The sequence below is a fragment of the Labeo rohita genome, chromosome 4, assembly GCF_022985175.1.
Source record: "Labeo rohita strain BAU-BD-2019 chromosome 4, IGBB_LRoh.1.0, whole genome shotgun sequence".
NCBI lineage: Eukaryota > Metazoa > Chordata > Actinopteri > Cypriniformes > Cyprinidae > Labeo > Labeo rohita.
The window spans coordinates 17,983,251-18,001,428 of record NC_066872.1 but is presented as its reverse complement, the minus strand read 5'-3'; the positions used below and the strand labels follow the sequence as shown (position 1 = coordinate 18,001,428).

The 18,178-nt window shown below is 34.3% G+C and overlaps 1 protein-coding gene across 4 annotated transcripts; it reads left to right on the top strand.

The window, feature by feature from the left end:
• The first annotated feature begins 1,786 nt into the window (after positions 1-1,786).
• On the top strand, positions 1,787-15,691 carry LOC127164237 (gastrula zinc finger protein XlCGF7.1). Of its 4 annotated transcripts, none has more exons than XM_051108057.1 (3): positions 1,787-1,830; positions 2,384-2,945; positions 3,163-4,256. In XM_051108057.1, exons 2-3 carry the CDS (start codon positions 2,861-2,863, stop codon positions 3,693-3,695), a joined length of 618 nt encoding a protein of 205 aa, XP_050964014.1. In that variant the 5' UTR covers positions 1,787-1,830; positions 2,384-2,860; the 3' UTR covers positions 3,696-4,256. The 4 variants fall into 4 exon arrangements, with proteins under 4 accessions (XP_050964014.1, XP_050964015.1, XP_050964013.1 ...); XM_051108056.1 differs by lacking the exons at positions 2,384-2,945; positions 3,163-4,256 and adding exons at positions 12,223-12,372; positions 14,275-15,691 and having other exon boundaries at positions 1,818-1,830; XM_051108055.1 differs by lacking the exons at positions 1,787-1,830; positions 2,384-2,945; positions 3,163-4,256 and adding exons at positions 10,701-10,737; positions 12,223-12,372; positions 14,275-15,691.
• The last annotated feature ends 2,487 nt before the right edge of the window (positions 15,692-18,178 follow it).

Below are 18,178 nucleotides of genomic sequence, written 5' to 3'. Positions count from 1 at the left end.
TCATGAGTTTACACTGGAGGGAATCCATTCGCATGCAATCAGTGTGAGAAGAGTATTAATCAACATGGAAAAACCTTATAGTCTGCATTAAAAAAAAATTCACACTGGAGAAAGAATGCACACATCAGCCAACAATGCAGAAAACATTTCAAGCAAAACCACATGAACTTTGACTCAGGAGGGAACTGTCTTAAATCAGCTTGAAATGAGTTTCACAGTCAGGAAACATGTGGGAATCATGCAGGATATCAAGAAGGCTTGCAAAAACAAAGCAAATGTTAAGTTTTACATAAGATGGATTAGGTGTGGCCGATCTCTTTGAGACGTGTGTGCCCTTTCCAAATCAGTTGAATTTGCCACAGGTTAACTTCAGTTGAAGTTGAATATGAATGCTCCTGAGCTAAATTTCAACTGTCCAGATAAGGGTATGAATACTTATGCAATGGAATCATAGTAGTTTTTTATTTCTTGAATAAATTTGCAAAGTTGTTACAAACCTGTTTTGTGCTTTGTCTGTTTTGCTTTAACATTTGATTCAGTGCACTGCTACTGCTATCTCATCTTGAGTAGTTTTTTTTTTTTTTTAAATACATCACTATAGTAATTTGTCCAGTCACAGTCATCTAATAAGCAGTTACTGCTGTGTTAACATTATTACAAGGACATAAATGATCATGATCTCTATGATTTGCTTGCCAAATAGATCATAGACATCTTCAAGATTGAGATGTATATGATATAAAATTGTCAGATTGCCTAACCCTAAACTGGATGATGATACTCAGTTCTTTTTTATTCTCTTGGGGGTAAAAATATGAGCTGCTAGGAGTGGCCTTTAGATGAACATGTGCCACATATTTTTCTCTCAATAACAAAATAAACCTAACAACAAAAATGACGGCAGTGAGAAAACGGCAGGTTGCCCCTAAACCGAGAGGGTGCTCGCTGCAGAGCCAGATGGGAGGACCTGGAGGGTGGAGATAGACACCTAACCACACCCTAACCCTACTCCACAAATTAGTTCACACAGAGGTGGAGCTGGACCTCCAGAGAGGGGGAGCTGGAGGCCATTTGGCTCTGCAGTGAGCAGTACTTGCCTAAACCTACTCTGCACCACTGGTGGGCAATAATTTGTTTTATATCAGTTATCCTATTAATCCATATACCTATATATCCATATATCATTTGAAAGCTGAAATCATCTAGATTTGCCTTCTGAAACTGATTATTCACATTACATTTACATTTAGCAGATGCTTTTATCCAAAGTGACTTACAAAAGAGGACAATGGAAGCAATTAAAATCAATGAAAGTAATTCATGTAACATTACTATGAAACATTACTATGTAAAAAGGAGAAAAGAAGCATGGTTTTGAACATTTTTATCTTTTAGCATCTGTTTGCACGCAGACAATTTAATTTTATTCAGTTTTTTTAATTTTATTTTTTGTTTTTTTTTCTCTCTCTCTCTCTATTTTTGCATTTTGCTGTTTTTTTATTACTTGTAACGGATCCATTTAGTAGCTCTATGCAGTCAGGTCAAGGCAGCTTGTAGTTATTAAGGCTCTAAACAAATGTAACTTTTTATAGTGACACCGAAACATTGTTTTTCATTTTAGGCAAAATGTTACACTCATTTAGCCTAAAAATATACATTAGTAGTTCATAATATTTTCATCGCATCATCAGACAACATGTATTTTGATATGTCACCAATAATTTAACTCTGAATTTCTCTTTCAGTACTGTGTGAATGAGACTTTTGTTTTGGTCTGTAGATGTGACGTCATAGACATGCGTCGCGCTCCTGCATCAGTGCTGAAGAAAGGTTTGTTTTTTTAAGCAGATGTTTTAATCCATACGCACCGTTCAACCAATTCTTTAATTTCTACAAGTGATGCATAAAGAATTATTAAATGTAACATTGTAATGCTTATTCTATTAATATAGTATCATGTGAATAATGCGCATCTGCACAAGAGTAACAGAAATACTGCGTCTCATTTCTCTCCCATTATAGTGAATCAGTTTAGTGTGCACGTGAATTCAGTCACTGGCAAGTACTGATGGAGAAACGGAGCTTTTTCGGAACTCCGCGTCAGTTGAACCAATTGATTTGCAAAATGATTCAGTGATTCGAATCGCTCGCACACTGACGCTGCTCAAATCAGTGTAAATGCGCATAATGAACAAAAAATATATAACTTTTACAAACCAGCTGTTTTGATAAAAGTGTTATACATAATATAGAATAAAAAATTAAATAAAAACCAAATATGAATCATAATTGAATACGAAATGTCTGTATAATATGTTGTTTCATTCATTTGTACAGCTAGTTTTGAGTGTTTTTCTTTGCTTTTTTTTTTTAATCTCATCAGGTGATTTAAGGCCATGAACTCTCACTCTGACTGACTACCTTATGGGTGCCTTACTACCTTACTGACTACTGAACAAGGGAGTTAATCTTGTATTATTAAATATACAATATATGTCTAAGTGTTACATTTAGTCATTTAGCAGACATTTTTTATCCAAAGCAACTTACAGATGAGGACAATGGCAATCAGCAATCAAAGTCAACAAAAGAGCAATGATATATGCAAGTGCTATGAAGTCTACCTAATGCAGTACATGTAGCAAGATGTTTTTTTTTTAATGTTAATTATATAATAAATAAAAAGAAAACAGATTTAATAGAAAAAGAATAGATCAAGCTAGTGTTAGGAGCATTTTTGTTAATTATATAATAAAAAAAAAAATACAAGAATAGAGAAGCTAATGTTAGTGTTTTATTTATTTATTTTTTTTGAGGAAAATAAGTTCAAACTAAAAAAATTGGCATTTATTGATAAAAGATGGCATTTATTAAAGAGGAGAGTGAACAAATGAGGATTGAAGGAGCATTCAGAGTCAAACATGAAGATACTGAGGAACAGACAGGTTGGTTTTCATTCTCAAAGCTGAACTTAATCCTTAATAAAATGTCCAACTCTACAGAAATCAATGTTTTTTTTTTTTTTTTAAATGCTTAGTTATGTAACAGTACCTAACAACAACACAAATGTGATTATTTAAATACTGCTTTAATGTTGATTCTACATTAATTTTGTATATTTAGTGTATTAGTATATTAACAGTTTTTGTTGAAACATTTTAGAGAAAGTGGTACTGATTGTCGGCCACAGCTATATCAAGTGGGCTGAAAGGAGAGCTGAGGTCGCGTGGGAGCCAAACCTGGGTCTCCACAACACCAGCGTTCAATGGATTGGGAAGGAAGGAATGAGATGGAGCCAGCTTCTGGATGTCGTCCTCTCAACAGGAGTAAGACCAGATGTCCTGGTGATTCATGCTGGGGGAAACGACCTAGGCCTACTGCGGAGTGTGGATCTTCTGAGCTCCATGAAGGAGGACATTTCTGCAATTCAGAAAATTACCAAAGCCACAGTGATTTTCTCTGGCATCACTGAGAGGTGCGTGTGGCAGTGGGGAGAAGGCCCGAAGATGAACAAAGCCAGGAAATTTATCAACAGTGCCATGGCAAAATACATGGCTGACACTGGTGGAGTGTTTATAGACAATAAAGAGATAACACAGAAGAGAGGTGAACTATTTAGGCAGGATGGCATTCACTTGTCAGACAAGGGAAATGACATTTATTTGAAAAACCTTGCAAGTGCTATTAGTAAATAAATAAAAATACTATATACCTACAAAACACGTTTGTCATTCTCAGTAAGGTTGCATATATACTTCAATAAATGTGCGTTCATTTAAATAAATATTGCAGATTTGCCTCATCACAAAAGTTTGTGAACAGTGACCATAGTGTGAGTGTGACTCTATTGGATGTACAATCAAAGCTGGCTGCTGATTGGCTGTAATATCGACTGCCTGGAGCAGATGCTGAGGAAACGTTCCGCTATTCTCTTGCTGTGAGTACAAGTGGGTTGAAGATGTTGATGAATTTGGAACCACATATCTGCATACTACTCTTACTATTTTTAGCCTGTCTTTGTATGGCAGAAATAGTACAAGTAGTATAATAGTATGTAGCTGCAAATTCTACATGATTGATATGAGCAGCGAATGATATACCTTAGTTATAAGAGCAATCGAGGTAGTGAAAACAATATTGGAAGTGACAATATTGGAAGACACTAATGCTCATTAGATCACATAAATCAGTGGAGAATTAATAGAAATGATTAGAATGTCTAAAGAAATATGAATTAAACATGTAAATATATTAGGGCTGGCAAATGATTAATCGTACACAAAATAAAAGTTTGAGTTTGCCTAATATAGGTGTTTGTACTGTGTTATTATTATTATGTGTGTATAAATACAAGCACATTCATGTATATTTAAGAAATATTTACAAGTATATGCATTTATTATAGTTTTTGTAGAATTTATATTGTACATAAATAGCATATTTCTCTTAAATATATACATTGATTTGTGTGTATTTATATATTCATAATAATTACACACAGTACACACACATACATATTAGGCAAACTGAAACTTTTATTTTGTATGCGACTAATCGTTTGCCAGCCCTAAAATATACAAATATTTGGAGCAATATTTGAAGCAAAGTCAACACAAATAAACAGCAGATGTGACTGAATATGAATGTGTTGTTGTTCTATTCAAAATATCAAAAAATGCCAATAATTGATTTTGCACTCTTAACAAAATCAATGACAGATTTATCAAGTCTTTCTAATGGTACTTATCCAGGTCAAGTAAAAGTGTGATCCTTGCAGGTTTAGAGGTTAAACGAAGTGTGCTTATTGGAGATCCAGACATACTGTGGTCTTGAATTAGGTAAGTACACACAACTGATTAGCAGAATTATGACACGAATTATGAACATGCGTACCAGTTAGCAGAAACTAGAGATTACGATTTATAAAGGTTTAAATATGGATATTTTCCATACACAAAAGCGTTGTTTCACTTTAGGAGGCCTTTATGAACCCCGTGGGATCCATGTGGAGCACTTTTTATGATGGATGGACACAGTTTACTGGATTTCTAATGGACTATTAAATAATAACAGCCATTCACTGCCAGTATACAGGTTTAGAACCAGGACATTTTTCATTGTAACTCAGATTGGATTCGTCTGAAAGAATAAAGTCATATATATTTAGGATGGCTTGAGGGTGAGTAAAGCATGAGGATGTGTTCATCTTTGGATGAACTAACCTTTTAAAAGTAAGGTTTTACCATTCTAATGTATCATCAGTAAATGTACCTGCATCATCGATGTGTGAATTTTTGTGTGAATTTTTTTTTTTGTATGACAGAATTCCTTATACAATAATTGTAAATAAATAGGTTAAGCAAAACATATTTTTTACTTATTTTATGTAAGAAACTTTTATACACCTTACTGTACACGTGAGTTTTTCTCAACTGGATATTTACAGACTGCGTCAGAAAACACACACTGACAGGAAAGACTGTCTTATTTGTTGTGAATGTGGGAAGACTCGCACTCACAGTTAAAATGTAAAGTGAGTGTATTTATATTTATATTTGTATTTATAATTACATTTCTAATTGTATTTAAATATTAATCTATATTTATATATTTATAATATTTACAAGCTCAATATGAAAAGTTTTTTGCAAATGGAGGTAGCTTGTGCTGCTTGACATGTTCTTTTGTTGTATCTAACTGAACGCAAGGTGAGTGTATTTATAATTTAAATTTATATATTTATATTTTTATAGACATTTCATCCTTATGTATCAATCTGTAAATATATGTTTGCTGAGCACCTTGAAGTTCAGATACAAGATCCAAGATCCAAGCCACCCCAATTTTAAGGGATTGTTCCTACTGTTTTGAGAGAAGAGGAGCAGTAACATGCCTGCCCTTGGGATTAATAGGGCAAGGGTTTTATTCTATCCATTTCCTGATTCAGAAGAAAGATGGGGGTCTTCAGCCCATCCTGAATCTCAGGAAGTTCAATCATCATTTTAAGCGACTGCACTTCCGTATGCTTTGTCTTTCAACCCTTCTAACTTTCATCAGACATGGGATTTGGTTCACAACAGTGGATCTCCAAGATGCTTATTTCTGCATCCTAATTCACGAGGACCATAGGAAGTACCTCAGGTTCTACTTTCAGGGCAATGCTTATGAGTACAAAGTTTTCCCATTCGGTCTGTCTATGGCTCACTGCACCAAATGTATGGATGCAGCACTCATTCCACCACATTGCATGGTCACTCGGGATGCACTTGTTGGCAAAACATAAAGCGTGGCTACACCTGTATTTATAGACAGCGATTGGATGCAGGGTTAACCCTTTTAAACCGACCGACACATCAAACCAAGCTGTGTTCATGTTACCATAGCTCTTCAACCATTTGCATCAAAATAATTTTAATTACTTCAAATTGACAGTAGAGAATATGGACTTTGCAGCATTGTATGGCATATTACAGTAATTTCTGTGTTTTGTTGGCAAATTTAAACGGAGATGGAGTGCAGAGTTTTGGATTGGGTAAAATAATAAACAAAACAAACAAAAACATGGTGAAGGAGGAGTAAACAGCACAAAAGGTGATTGGGATCTTTTTTTTGAGACTTGGGAGCAGGCTAAGTAAGACTTTTTCACATGTGGTGTGTGCATCTCTATAATGTGCCTGGGCATGTAAATGTATGTGTATCTGTGTTCATGCATGCATATATGTGTGCGTGTATGAACAAAAAAAATCTCTTGAATGAAAACATGAAAACAATGTGTAACCCAGTGTCACAAAAACACACATATATATGTTATGTAGTTTAATTGTTAGGTATGAAGTGTTGGATTATTTCAATAATTAAAAAAATAAATAAAATCAGAACATTTATTCCTGTTTTTTCTTTTTTTTTTGTACACTTAAATAATGCTTACAAACTCATCACACAACACTAGTGGTCAACTTGCACTTGAAAATTGCACATTCTGTTAGAATTTTACAGTCAAATAAACAAAATATGTGAAAATGAACTAATTTACCCCTAGGTCTTAAAGGGTTAATTTGAAAATTTGAATTTTACTTGACAGTGAAAAATAGCTTGTAATGTTCCTCATGCATGGGTTCGGTTATAATTGTTCTGTTGAATAAATGTAACAATGAATAAAGTCTATGGAGATTATTTTAAATTAAAGAAATGTTTATGTACTGTAAGAAAAAGTGAAGAGGACATAGAAGATCTTGATGAAGATGTTTATTGCAGCATAGCAGTGGCAAAATACATGTACCTTGGGTTCAACAGAGTCAGAATGAACCCCGAAATTCCTTAGCTCAAACCTTTTATACAGTTAAAGTTTACTACTCTTAATATAAATGAAGGTTCTCCTTTCGTAGCAGCTGTGGTCTGTATGTTAATCATGTTCTAACATCCCTTTGTCTGAGATGGTTCTCAGTGTCCCACACCCGCTTCCATGCTACAATGGGTCACCATTAGCTCAGGATGTAATCATCCTAAATGGTCTAGAAACAACTAACTGTTGACTTTCTTCTTCTCTATAATAATTAAGCCATTTTGGTAAATGAGCATGATTAAACATATATTGTGGAGTGGAATCTGGGTCGAGGCAGACTATAATTTCTTACAGTACTCAAATTGACTGAGAAATAAAACATGATTGTGCTTTTTATCAAAATTTTTTTTTAAAAAAGAGCCCCAGTATGCTTGTGTGTGTTTTTAGTGGAGTCCATTTTATCAGTGTTGCCAACTAATTTTTGACATCATTATGTAATTCATAGAATAGACAATCTGATCACTGAAATCTCAGCCAAAAATGATTATGGATATGATTTGATATGTTAATATTGATTTGTTAGTAAAGCAAAATATCTATATATATCTATATCTATCTATCTATCTATCTATCTATCTCTCTCTCTCTCTATATATATATATATATATATATATAATAAAATTAAAACATAAATAATATTCTATATTTACTTTTAAATACAACATTGTTCAAAAACGTGCAAATATCTAATTATTCAATTAATTACATTTGTTTATTAAAATTAATTAGTTTTTTTACTAATTTGAAGGAATTTTCTGTATGGATTTTTTTCACAGGTTTTTTACCTGAATTAAAAATTACGCATTGTATTTGTACAGGCAGTTCTTTTGACCATTTTCAGCTGTTAGACCATTTTTGAGAGGTGTGTGCCTTTCTAAATCATACCCATTCAATTGAATTTGCCACAGTTTAACTTCAGCTGAACAGTAACATCTACAAAGATGTGTATGCCACGGAGCTAAATTTCAACTGTCACAGATAAGATCAGATCAAAGTGGAGAAAAGTTGTTTAAAGCAGGTTGATGCAAGGCTGCAACATAAAACTAAAAATGAAACCAAAAATTAATGGATACTTTCGCAAGGCAGTGTATGAACTTAACTGCAGACACTGAAACAACATACATTGTTGCAAAACACTGCAACTCATCTGCCATCTTTTCTGCAGACGTGTCTATTCCTTGCAAACATCTTTTATCCTTTCAACCAGAGATGTGGTGAAATACATGAGCTGAATGACATTTGATATCCTCAATGCAAAATGCCAGTCCTTCCATGTTGTGATAAATGATTTTAGGTGTTTCATCCTGGTTGATGCTGGTTTCCTTCATTCCCTGCAGAAGTGACATGATTTGTGCGGATGTTGCTCTTTTCATATTCCACATTGAGGCTGTGATTTCAGGATCAGCGTAAATATTTGTTTCACTGAAGTTAGTAATGTGTAATGTGTTACTTGGATATCAGTCAAAATAAACTCAAAACACAATTTAATAATAATTTTTCTTATGTTTTCCCACTTATGTGGGACATCTTTAAAAAGACTTTTAGGAAAACACAACGAAACTGCTCTTCTACCGACAGGAGACCAAGCTCTACTTCATCTTGCTCATCTCACTTGTTCTTCTTCTCTTCCCTCCTCACATTCAGCCATCACATCCATAAAATTATTGTCAATTATCTTCTACTAATTCTTAAAAACATTTTTGTATACCTTTTTATTGACTCATATTAATTTTAAATGTTTACATAATATTAAAAAAATACACTAACTTCTATAACCTGTGAGTTTGTAATTATTTGCATAATTAATTTATAATCATTAATTTATAATCTAGCTATCCATATACTGTATTAAACATCTATTTTACAATCAAACCTGTGAAATATACACTTTCACAATACAGCTCACTTAACAAAAACGTTTTGGCATGAGTTACAACAGCACAAATAAAAGAAATGTAAATGCTCAAAATTATTCTTTGGATGTCAGTGGGAAAAATATGGACATATGCATAAACTATGCATTTATATCTATAAGTTTGTATCTAAATTGTTGCAACAAAACATTACAGTGTTTAATTTCAGGCAAAATCGTGCACTCTTTCATTAGTATCTTTTACTATTTTCATCATATCGTTGGACAGCATGTATTTTATGGGGTTATTTTTGTGTCTTTATTATTCAAACAAAAATACTGTTTGAGAGTAAAACTAAGTATTTTGTAATTAAAAAATAAAAGTTTGCAAAAAAAGTCTTCTTAAATCTCAAAAATAAAGAAATTGATAACAAAAGTATTTGCAGTGCATGTACTTTTCTTTACAATCTTTATTTTTCTTTGCGCACTTCAAACACTTTTCATCGCGAAACCACAAGTTTTGCTCTCCTTTCTGCTTTCTTTTTTTGCGAGTCTAAAATTTTTGTTTGCGAGTTAAAAAGTTTTGCTTGCGAGTAAGCTGTATCTCAGTGGGCGGTCTCTACCTACCAGGATGAAAGGCCTTTTTCTATTGGTCACTCTCGACTGAAGTGACCACGCCCACTACGTTTTGTTTACTGGGTAAAATAACCAAGTTAACGTCTTAAACTCAGTGACAAGTGAACTTATGTAGTCTCTCTTCTCATGCTCACATATTTAAATACGTAACGTTAGCTAAGCCCGCCTGTAGTTCGGCGATACCGTTAAATAGAGGGGCACGAGATGACTCGGATGACGATTGTAATCAAGGTAAAGACCATTATGACATGCAAGAGTCGTACAGTAGCGGTATTAACATTAAGTGACATGGCATCTGACATGCGGAAGGCGCGGGAGCAGTGACACTTTCAGCAGTGACACAGTCCATCGGCATATGTCAAAGAAAACCGTAAGTGTCACTGGCACTGAGCAGTGGCATGCGCCAGTGGCTTCCGTGCGTAGTTTCCACCACAAAACGTAGTGGGCGTGGTCACTTCAGTCGAGAGTGACCAATAGAAAAAGGCCTTTCATCCTGGTAGGTAGAGACCGCCCACTGAGATACAGTTTACTCGCAAGCATAACTTTTTATCTCGCAAACAAAAATTTCAGAAAAGTGTTTGAAGTGCGCAAAGAAAAATAAAGATTGTAAAGAAAAGTACATGCACTGCAAATACTTTTGTTATCAATTTCTTTATTTTTGAGATTTAAGAAGACTTTTTTTTGCAAACTTTTATTTTTTAATTACAAAATACTTAGTTTTACTCTCAAACACAGTATTTTTGTTTGAATAATAAAGACACAAAAATAACCCCATAGTATTTGAGATGTCACCAGTAATTCAACTCTGAATTTCTCTTTCAGCAGCGTGTGAACGACGCTTTTATTGTGGTCTGGCGGTGTGACGTCATAGGCACGCGTCGCGCTCCTGCATCGGTGCTGAAGAAAGGTTTGTTTTTAAGCATGTCTTATATGTTTTAATCCATACACTCCGCGCAATCGACTCTATAGTGTTTACAGGCGATGCAGAAAGAATTATTGAATGTAAGATTGTAGTGCTTATTCTATTACATTAAAATGATCGTGTTAAATTATAACTTCAGCAAAGTGCATCTGCACATGAGCAACAGAAACGCTGCGTCTCATTACGCTCTCTGTGTAGTGAATCAGTTCATCATAAACACGAATTCGGTCACTGGCAAGTGGTGATGGAGAAACGGAGCTTTTTAAAACTCCGAGTCAGTTGATTCGCAAAATGATTCAGTGATTCGAATCGCCGCTCAAAATAGCGTAAATAAAACAAACGTTCAATGGTAACTTTTACAAACCAGCTATTTTGATAAAAGTATACACACGCTACCAGTCAAAATATTTTTTATGTTTTTTAAGCTTTATAAGTGTCTTCTGCTCAACAAGCCTGCATTTATTTGATCCAAAACGCAGCAAAAGCAATAATATTGTGAAATATTTTACTATTTAAAATAACTGCTTTCTATTTGAATACATTTTAAAATGTAAATTATTCCTGTGATTAAATTTTTTTTTTTAGCATAATTACTGCAGTGTTTAGTGTCATGTGATCCTTCACAAATTATTCTATGATGATTTGCTGCTATTAATAATAATAATAATAATAATAATATTTAAAACAGTTTTACATTTTTTTTTTTCAGGATTCTTTGAATATAAAGATCCAAAGATGAGCATTTATCTGAAATAAAAAGCTTTTATAACATTATACACTATACCATTCAAATGCTTGGAGTCAGTATATATATATAATTTTTATATTTTTAGAATAATATTTTTTTTTAAGTAAATGATAGAAATTAATACTTTCATTCAGCAAGGATGCTTTAAATTGATCAAGAGTGATGATAAAGACATTTATATTGTTACAAAAATTTCTATTTCAGATAAATGCTGTTGAACTTTGAACTTTCTATTCAATCAATCTACTAAGCTGTTTTCAACATATTAAATGTTTTCTGGGCAGCAAATCAGAATATTAGAATGATTTCTGAAGTATAATGTGACTGGAGTAATGATGCAAAAATTCAGCTTTGAAATAACAGGAATAAATTACATTTTAAAACATTTAAATAGAAAACAGTTATTTTAAATGGTAAAAAATATTACTGCTTTTGCTGTATTTTGAATCAAACAAATGCAGACTTGGTGAGCAGAAGAGACTTCTTTTCAAAAAATATTAAAAATCTTACTGTTCAAAAACTTTTGACTGGAAGTGTGTATGTATAGTAACTGAATATCAAATATAAATCATAACTAAATTCTATGTTTCTGTATAATGTGTATTAATTTGTAGTACTTTTTTTTTTTTTTTTAATCAGGTGATTTATGGCCATGAACTTAAGGCCAAAGACTACTGAACTAGCGAACTACTACTGATGTTCTTTCTCTTGATGTTAAACAGGAAAGTGTTTAAACACACATTTCCCAGTGAATCACCTGAGGTCGACGTGACACACTATTATAAAGATGGCATTTATTAAAGTGGAGAGTGAAGACATGAAGATTGAAGAAGTATTCACATTTAAACAAGAAGATACTGAACAACAAATAGGTGGGTTTTAATTCTCAAAGCTGAACTCCCTCATTTGGTCCTTATTAAAATTTCCAGCTCTACAGAAATGAATGTTTTTAGAGAGTGTTTATTTGTCCTCATGTTGAGATCACATGACCAGACAAATGCAAATGCTGCCTTCAATTAAATCTGAGAAGATGCAACTTCCAAGTTAGGCAAAAATAATACAGAATTAGCCTTTTGAACAATGACTAAAAATTATTATTATTATTATTATCATTATTGTTATTTTTCTTGTCTGATTTAGTGATTAATTGATGCAACCCTCAAGAATATCACTCAAGACTCCACTGACTAGTTAAAGGAGAAGTCCACTTCCAGAACATCAATTTACAAATAATTTACTCACCCTCTTGTCCTCCAAGATGTTCATGTCTTTCTTTCTTCAGTCAAAAAGAAATTATGTTTTTTAAAGGAAAACATTACAGCATTTTTCTTCATATAATGGACTGAAATGGTGCCCCAATTTTGAACTTCCAAAATGCAGTTTAAATGCAGCTTCAAGCGATCCCAAATGTGGTTGTAAACGATCCCAGCTGAGAAAGAAGGGTCTTATCTAGCAAAATGATCTGTTATGTACATTTAAAAAAAATACAATTTAAATACTTTTTATTCTCGAACACTCGTCTGGTCTTTCTCTCCCTGAACTCTGTGTATTCTGCCTCAAGACAGTTAGGGTATGTCGAAAAACTCCAATCCTATTTTCTCCCTCAACTTCAAAAATCATTTCAAAATAATCCTACATCACTGCAGAGGTGCCAACCCAGTCTTTGCAACATAAACATGCAAAGATCAAACACCCTTAACAAAAAAGGTAAAACGATATAGGATGATTTTGAAGTTGATGGAGAACTTCTGATGGGAGTTTTTCAACATACACTAACTGTCATGAACCGGAACAAAAACAGTCCAGGCAGAGTGAGACAAGATGAGGTATCGTTTACAAAGTTTACAAAAATGCTGGAAAATGCAAAAATGTTTTCTTCAAAAAACAATTTCTTTACGACTGAAGAAAGAAAGACATGAACATCGTGGATGACAAGGGGGTGAGTACATTATTTGTAAATTCTTGTTCTGGAAGTGGAGTTCTCCTTTAAGTTGTGCAGTGTTTTCAAATTGTGAGAAAATATATACCTAAGTATCATTGGCCTAACAGTGAAAATAAATAATAAGGTCCTTCGGGAGAAAAATAAAAGAAAAACAGAGGACCTAATACTGAGCCCTGATGCACTCCATACTTTGTATAAATAAAGAGACATCTTAGCAAACACAAGTCGTAGTGGTTAGACAGGATGTAAACTACTATTTCTGAAGCATATTTACCCACGGGACCCAGAGCCCTACTGTTTTCTAAGGATTATTATGATGATTTTGGGAGTTTTCGGGTCCTGTAACATGCTAAAAAAATTACGTTTTTTCTACTTAAAGCAATAAAGAAAAAAAAATGAAAGTAAAATAAACAAATAACATTTATACTGTGTTTCTGATTAAATAAAGCAGTAATTGATGTCATATTAAAAAAAAAAAAAAAAAACGTTTTTTCACACCTTATAGTTGTTAGCCACTGCTGAATATATCATACCATAGTTGTAAGTATTTGTATAAAACTTGGTACATATATTATTCACATTAACCCAAACAACTTTCACACAACTTTCAATTATCAGCTCCACCCAGCAAGTTTTTGAAGCTTTGTTTATTTGGGTGTTTTGATGCTCTTAACATGTTTAAAATTGTACACTGTCAAAGTCTTAGTGCCTGTTATCACTGCTTACAGCTGTATTGTTGGTTTTGATGCTTTTAAATGTCTAAATGTGTTGATGCTTCTTGTTTTGTGCCAACAAACCAGGGTTAAGATGTATTGGTCTCTTTTTGTTTTAGACCAGATTGTACTGAAAGAGGAGAATCAAGAACTGAATGAAACAGAGGAGAAATATCAAAATGAGAATCATCATGATATTATGACCTCTCCAAAAAGTGCTCCGGAGACTGGAACTAGAGGTCATTTCACCTGCCAGCAGTGTGGAAAGCGTTACAACCAGAAAGGAAACCTTAAAGTCCACATGAGAGTTCACACCGGAGAGAAGCCTTTCAAGTGTGATCAGTGTGGAAGGAGCTTCCCACGAAAAGAAAGTCTTAAGACTCATATGAGAATTCACACTGGAGAGAAGCCGTTCATATGCGATAAGTGTGGAAAGAGTTTCTCACATAAAGGACCCCTTCATACTCACATGATTCTTCACGCCGGAGAGAAACCTTACACCTGCAAACTGTGTGGAAAAACGCTGAATCGAAAAGGAAATCTTAAGACTCATATGAGAACTCACACTGGAGAGAGGCCGTTTTCATGCGATCAGTGTGGAAAGAGTTTCACGCGTAAAGAAAGCCTTAATTACCACATGGGGATTCACTTAAGAGAGAAGAGTTTTACATGCCATCACTGTGGAATAAGTTGTACAAACGAAGCAAACCTCAAGACTCACATGAGAATTCACTCTGGAGAGAAACCTTTCACGTGTCTCCAATGTGAGAAGAGTTTCATACATCAAAAAGATTTGAAAGGTCATTTGCAAACTCATTCTGCCAAGAAACTGCAGTGTTCTGAGTGTGGTAAGAAGTTTAGAAAAAGGAGCAATTTCAAAAATCACATTTGCCTTCAATCTGGCGAAAACAGGGCTGCATTTCAGAAATAAATACACATGCAAATTACAGCGAAGTGCAACAGTTACTGTAAGGTGTTCGTCAGTGTTCAAAAAGGATTTAAATGTTGAATTCTGAATTGATTTCTTCTTGTGAATTCAGAGATGTTGATTCTGACGGCAATGAAATTACCACATGACCTTGGCATTTGTCAAAAAACAGTAGGTAATTCAGCTGAGGATTTTACACGAGCAGTGGAAGAAAAGCACAGACATTTAGGATTCAGACAGCAGTAAAATCACTAGGGCTGTCAAATGGTACCGGTTCGGTACTTTCGGTTCTGAAATTTTAAAAACGTTTCCCGCTCACATTTGAGCGCTGTTGAGCCAATTTTTCAACATCGCTGATTGGCCATAGTGTTCACGCGCTCAACAGACATGACTGTGATTGACTACAATGACAAGTGCTTCACGCTCCTCACCAAGCGCTCACAAATAAGCACAACGGGAGCGTTTGAAAGCCGTGTCTGTCAGCAGATCCGTCTATATGCAGATGTATTAGGGATCCACTGACACACGTGGCTTTCAAACGCCATGTCTATTAAGCGCATGACTACTATGACCAATCAGCGATGTTTAAAAATCGGCTCAACAGTGCTCAAATGTGAGCGGGAAATGGACGTTTTTAAAATTTCAGAAACGAAAGTACCGAACCCGGTACCGTTTGACAGCCCTAAAAATCACCCCTGTAAATGTCAAAAACAATAGCTTAAGTCCCCATGAGAAACAATAACCATCCAAATAGGGCCATAGTCACTGATTTACATGCTAGTGGAGTTGATTAGCTGGACAAGAAGTAACTGGGAAATGTAAATTTAGCAGACTTGAAAATATTAAAGGGGTCATCGGATGCCCATTTTCCACAGGTTGATATGATTCTTTAGGGTCTTAATGAAAAGTTTAATATACTTTGGTTAAAAATTCTCTATGGTAGTGTAAAACAACACCCTTTTTACCTTGTTTCATCCCATTCTGATGGATTGTTCCTTTAAATGCAAATGAGCTCTGCTTGCCCCGCCCCTTTCTTCTCTCTGTGGAGTGACGAGCCTGTTTACTTTAGCTGCATCTAGCATGTTTAGCCACGAAAGTCACTAACTAGCACGTTATTAGGAAAGGATATTGCAGAGATTCATAAAAAAACCCTTATACTTACTTCTGCTGTAAGTGAAGCTGGATCACGAATGATTTGCGTGAACACAGATGCATTTATGTAGATCGGGAGGCGCATTCTCTTCACAAACAAACGTAACTTAATCTACTGCATGTTCAGCAGCTCAGATGTCTGGTGTAAATGATGACCACTGTGTTCATTATTACATCTAGCAACACAACACCTCAATCCGCGATATTCTTATCTACTTTACATCCCTGCTCTGGCATCGAAGCGATGGGGATCGGACTGTTACAGCTGATTTAGGGCAGGTCTAAGGTAAGACGCTCATGTCAATCAACAATGGCTCAATTTGACAAAGGGGATATTATTTTTACAGATTAATTAAAAACCACTACCTGGGTTTTTATCATTATAGGGTAGATTTGTACATACACTGACAACACACATTAATGTTCAAACAACATGCAAATGTGAACTTTGTATCTGATGACCACTTTAATTTTGAGTCATTTTGTGCCATTGACACACAACCATGTAAAAGAACTACAAGATTGTTCAGCTTTTGCTGAAGTCTCTGTACAGCTTATACTTTAATCATAAATGGAGGGAAAAAGAGAGCAGTGCACAAAGTCGATTAAGTATGAATGCAGAGACTACTTGGAGGAACTTAAAATGGGGAAAACACTCCTGCAAGAATTGCTTTATTTGACTGAAGTGATGCAAACCATCTCATATCTTTAAATGGAAGCTTTGACTAAATGTTATTCTTTCATTTCATTCCAATAGTCTGATGTTCAGTGATGTGCTTTTCAATACATGGGGAAAAGCTGTGACTGTGATTATCACATATTGCATATTTTTCATTTTAGAGATTTTTTTTTTTTTTTTTTGAATGTATGACTAAACAGCTGAAAATGGATTTAATTTTCAAATAAACTATGTTTCAATATATATATTTGTCTACAGTATTTTCTTTTACATCAGTATTATGGTTTTACTAATATTTTAAAATCCAGCATGAAATTAAAGAGTTGTTTTATGTTTCAGCCATCACTTTTTGACTCAAACAGGTAATGGGTTTATATTACTAAAACTAACAGCTTTGTTGTCTGCACGTTTCTGCCACAGTTGAAAAATTTGATTCTCAGTATAATTTAAGGACACGCTTTAGAACTTTCATAAGCCAATCAGATTCAAGCATTCAACAGCACCGTTGTATGTTTTTCTGGAGGACTGTCATACAGAAAACATCTTTAAGATGAGTACTGTGTTTAGGCTGTTATTACAATATGTTAAGCCATAAGATGAACGAACGACTCAAAAAACCAGAAGACTCGAAACAGGTGAACTAATTCCAGTACAGAACTTAATGGGATGTTGCACATGCGTGACTGAATGAATCACTCCCCGAGATGACTCATTCTTCGCGAGTAACATTAAAGATTCGTTCAAAATGAACGAATCGTTCAAGAACGACCCGTGGACGCACATCCGAGAGACTGTTCTACGTGAGCTTTTGTGCTTAAAAAGTATACACATTTTTATTTTTTGGAAAAAATGACTGATCGTTTCACTAGATAAGACCCTTCTTCCTCGGCTGGGATCATTTAGAGCCCTTTGAAGCCGCATTTAAACTACATTTTGGAAGTTCAATCCTGAAATATTTTCTCAAAAAACAATTTCTTTATGACTGAAGACAGAAAGACATGAACATCTTGGATGACAAGGGGTGACTACATTACTTGTGAATTGTTGTTCTGGAAGTGGAGTTATCCTTTAATTTCATTGACTTTCAAAAAAATATTTAATAGGTTATGGTAATATTTAATAGGTTTAATAGGTAATTGCAATTATAGAAACGACTTCAGTTCCAAATGTAAATCAGCTGTACAGAGGATAATACAGTGCAGCTTAGTTGTTATTCTGCAACCTCTGTTGATAGATTAATTAATAAAATGAACTAAAAATTTAC

What these genes read in the sequence shown, in the direction of transcription:
- LOC127164237 (XM_051108056.1), top strand. Translation starts at nt 12,288, where the DNA reads ATGGCATTTATTAAAGTGGAGAGTGAAGACATGAAGATTGAAGAAGTA. An exon ending in AGATACTGAACAACAAATAG is followed by an intron (nt 12,373 to 14,274) that starts GTGGGTTTTAAT and finishes TTTTTGTTTTAG; the next exon opens with ACCAGATTGTACTGAAAGAG.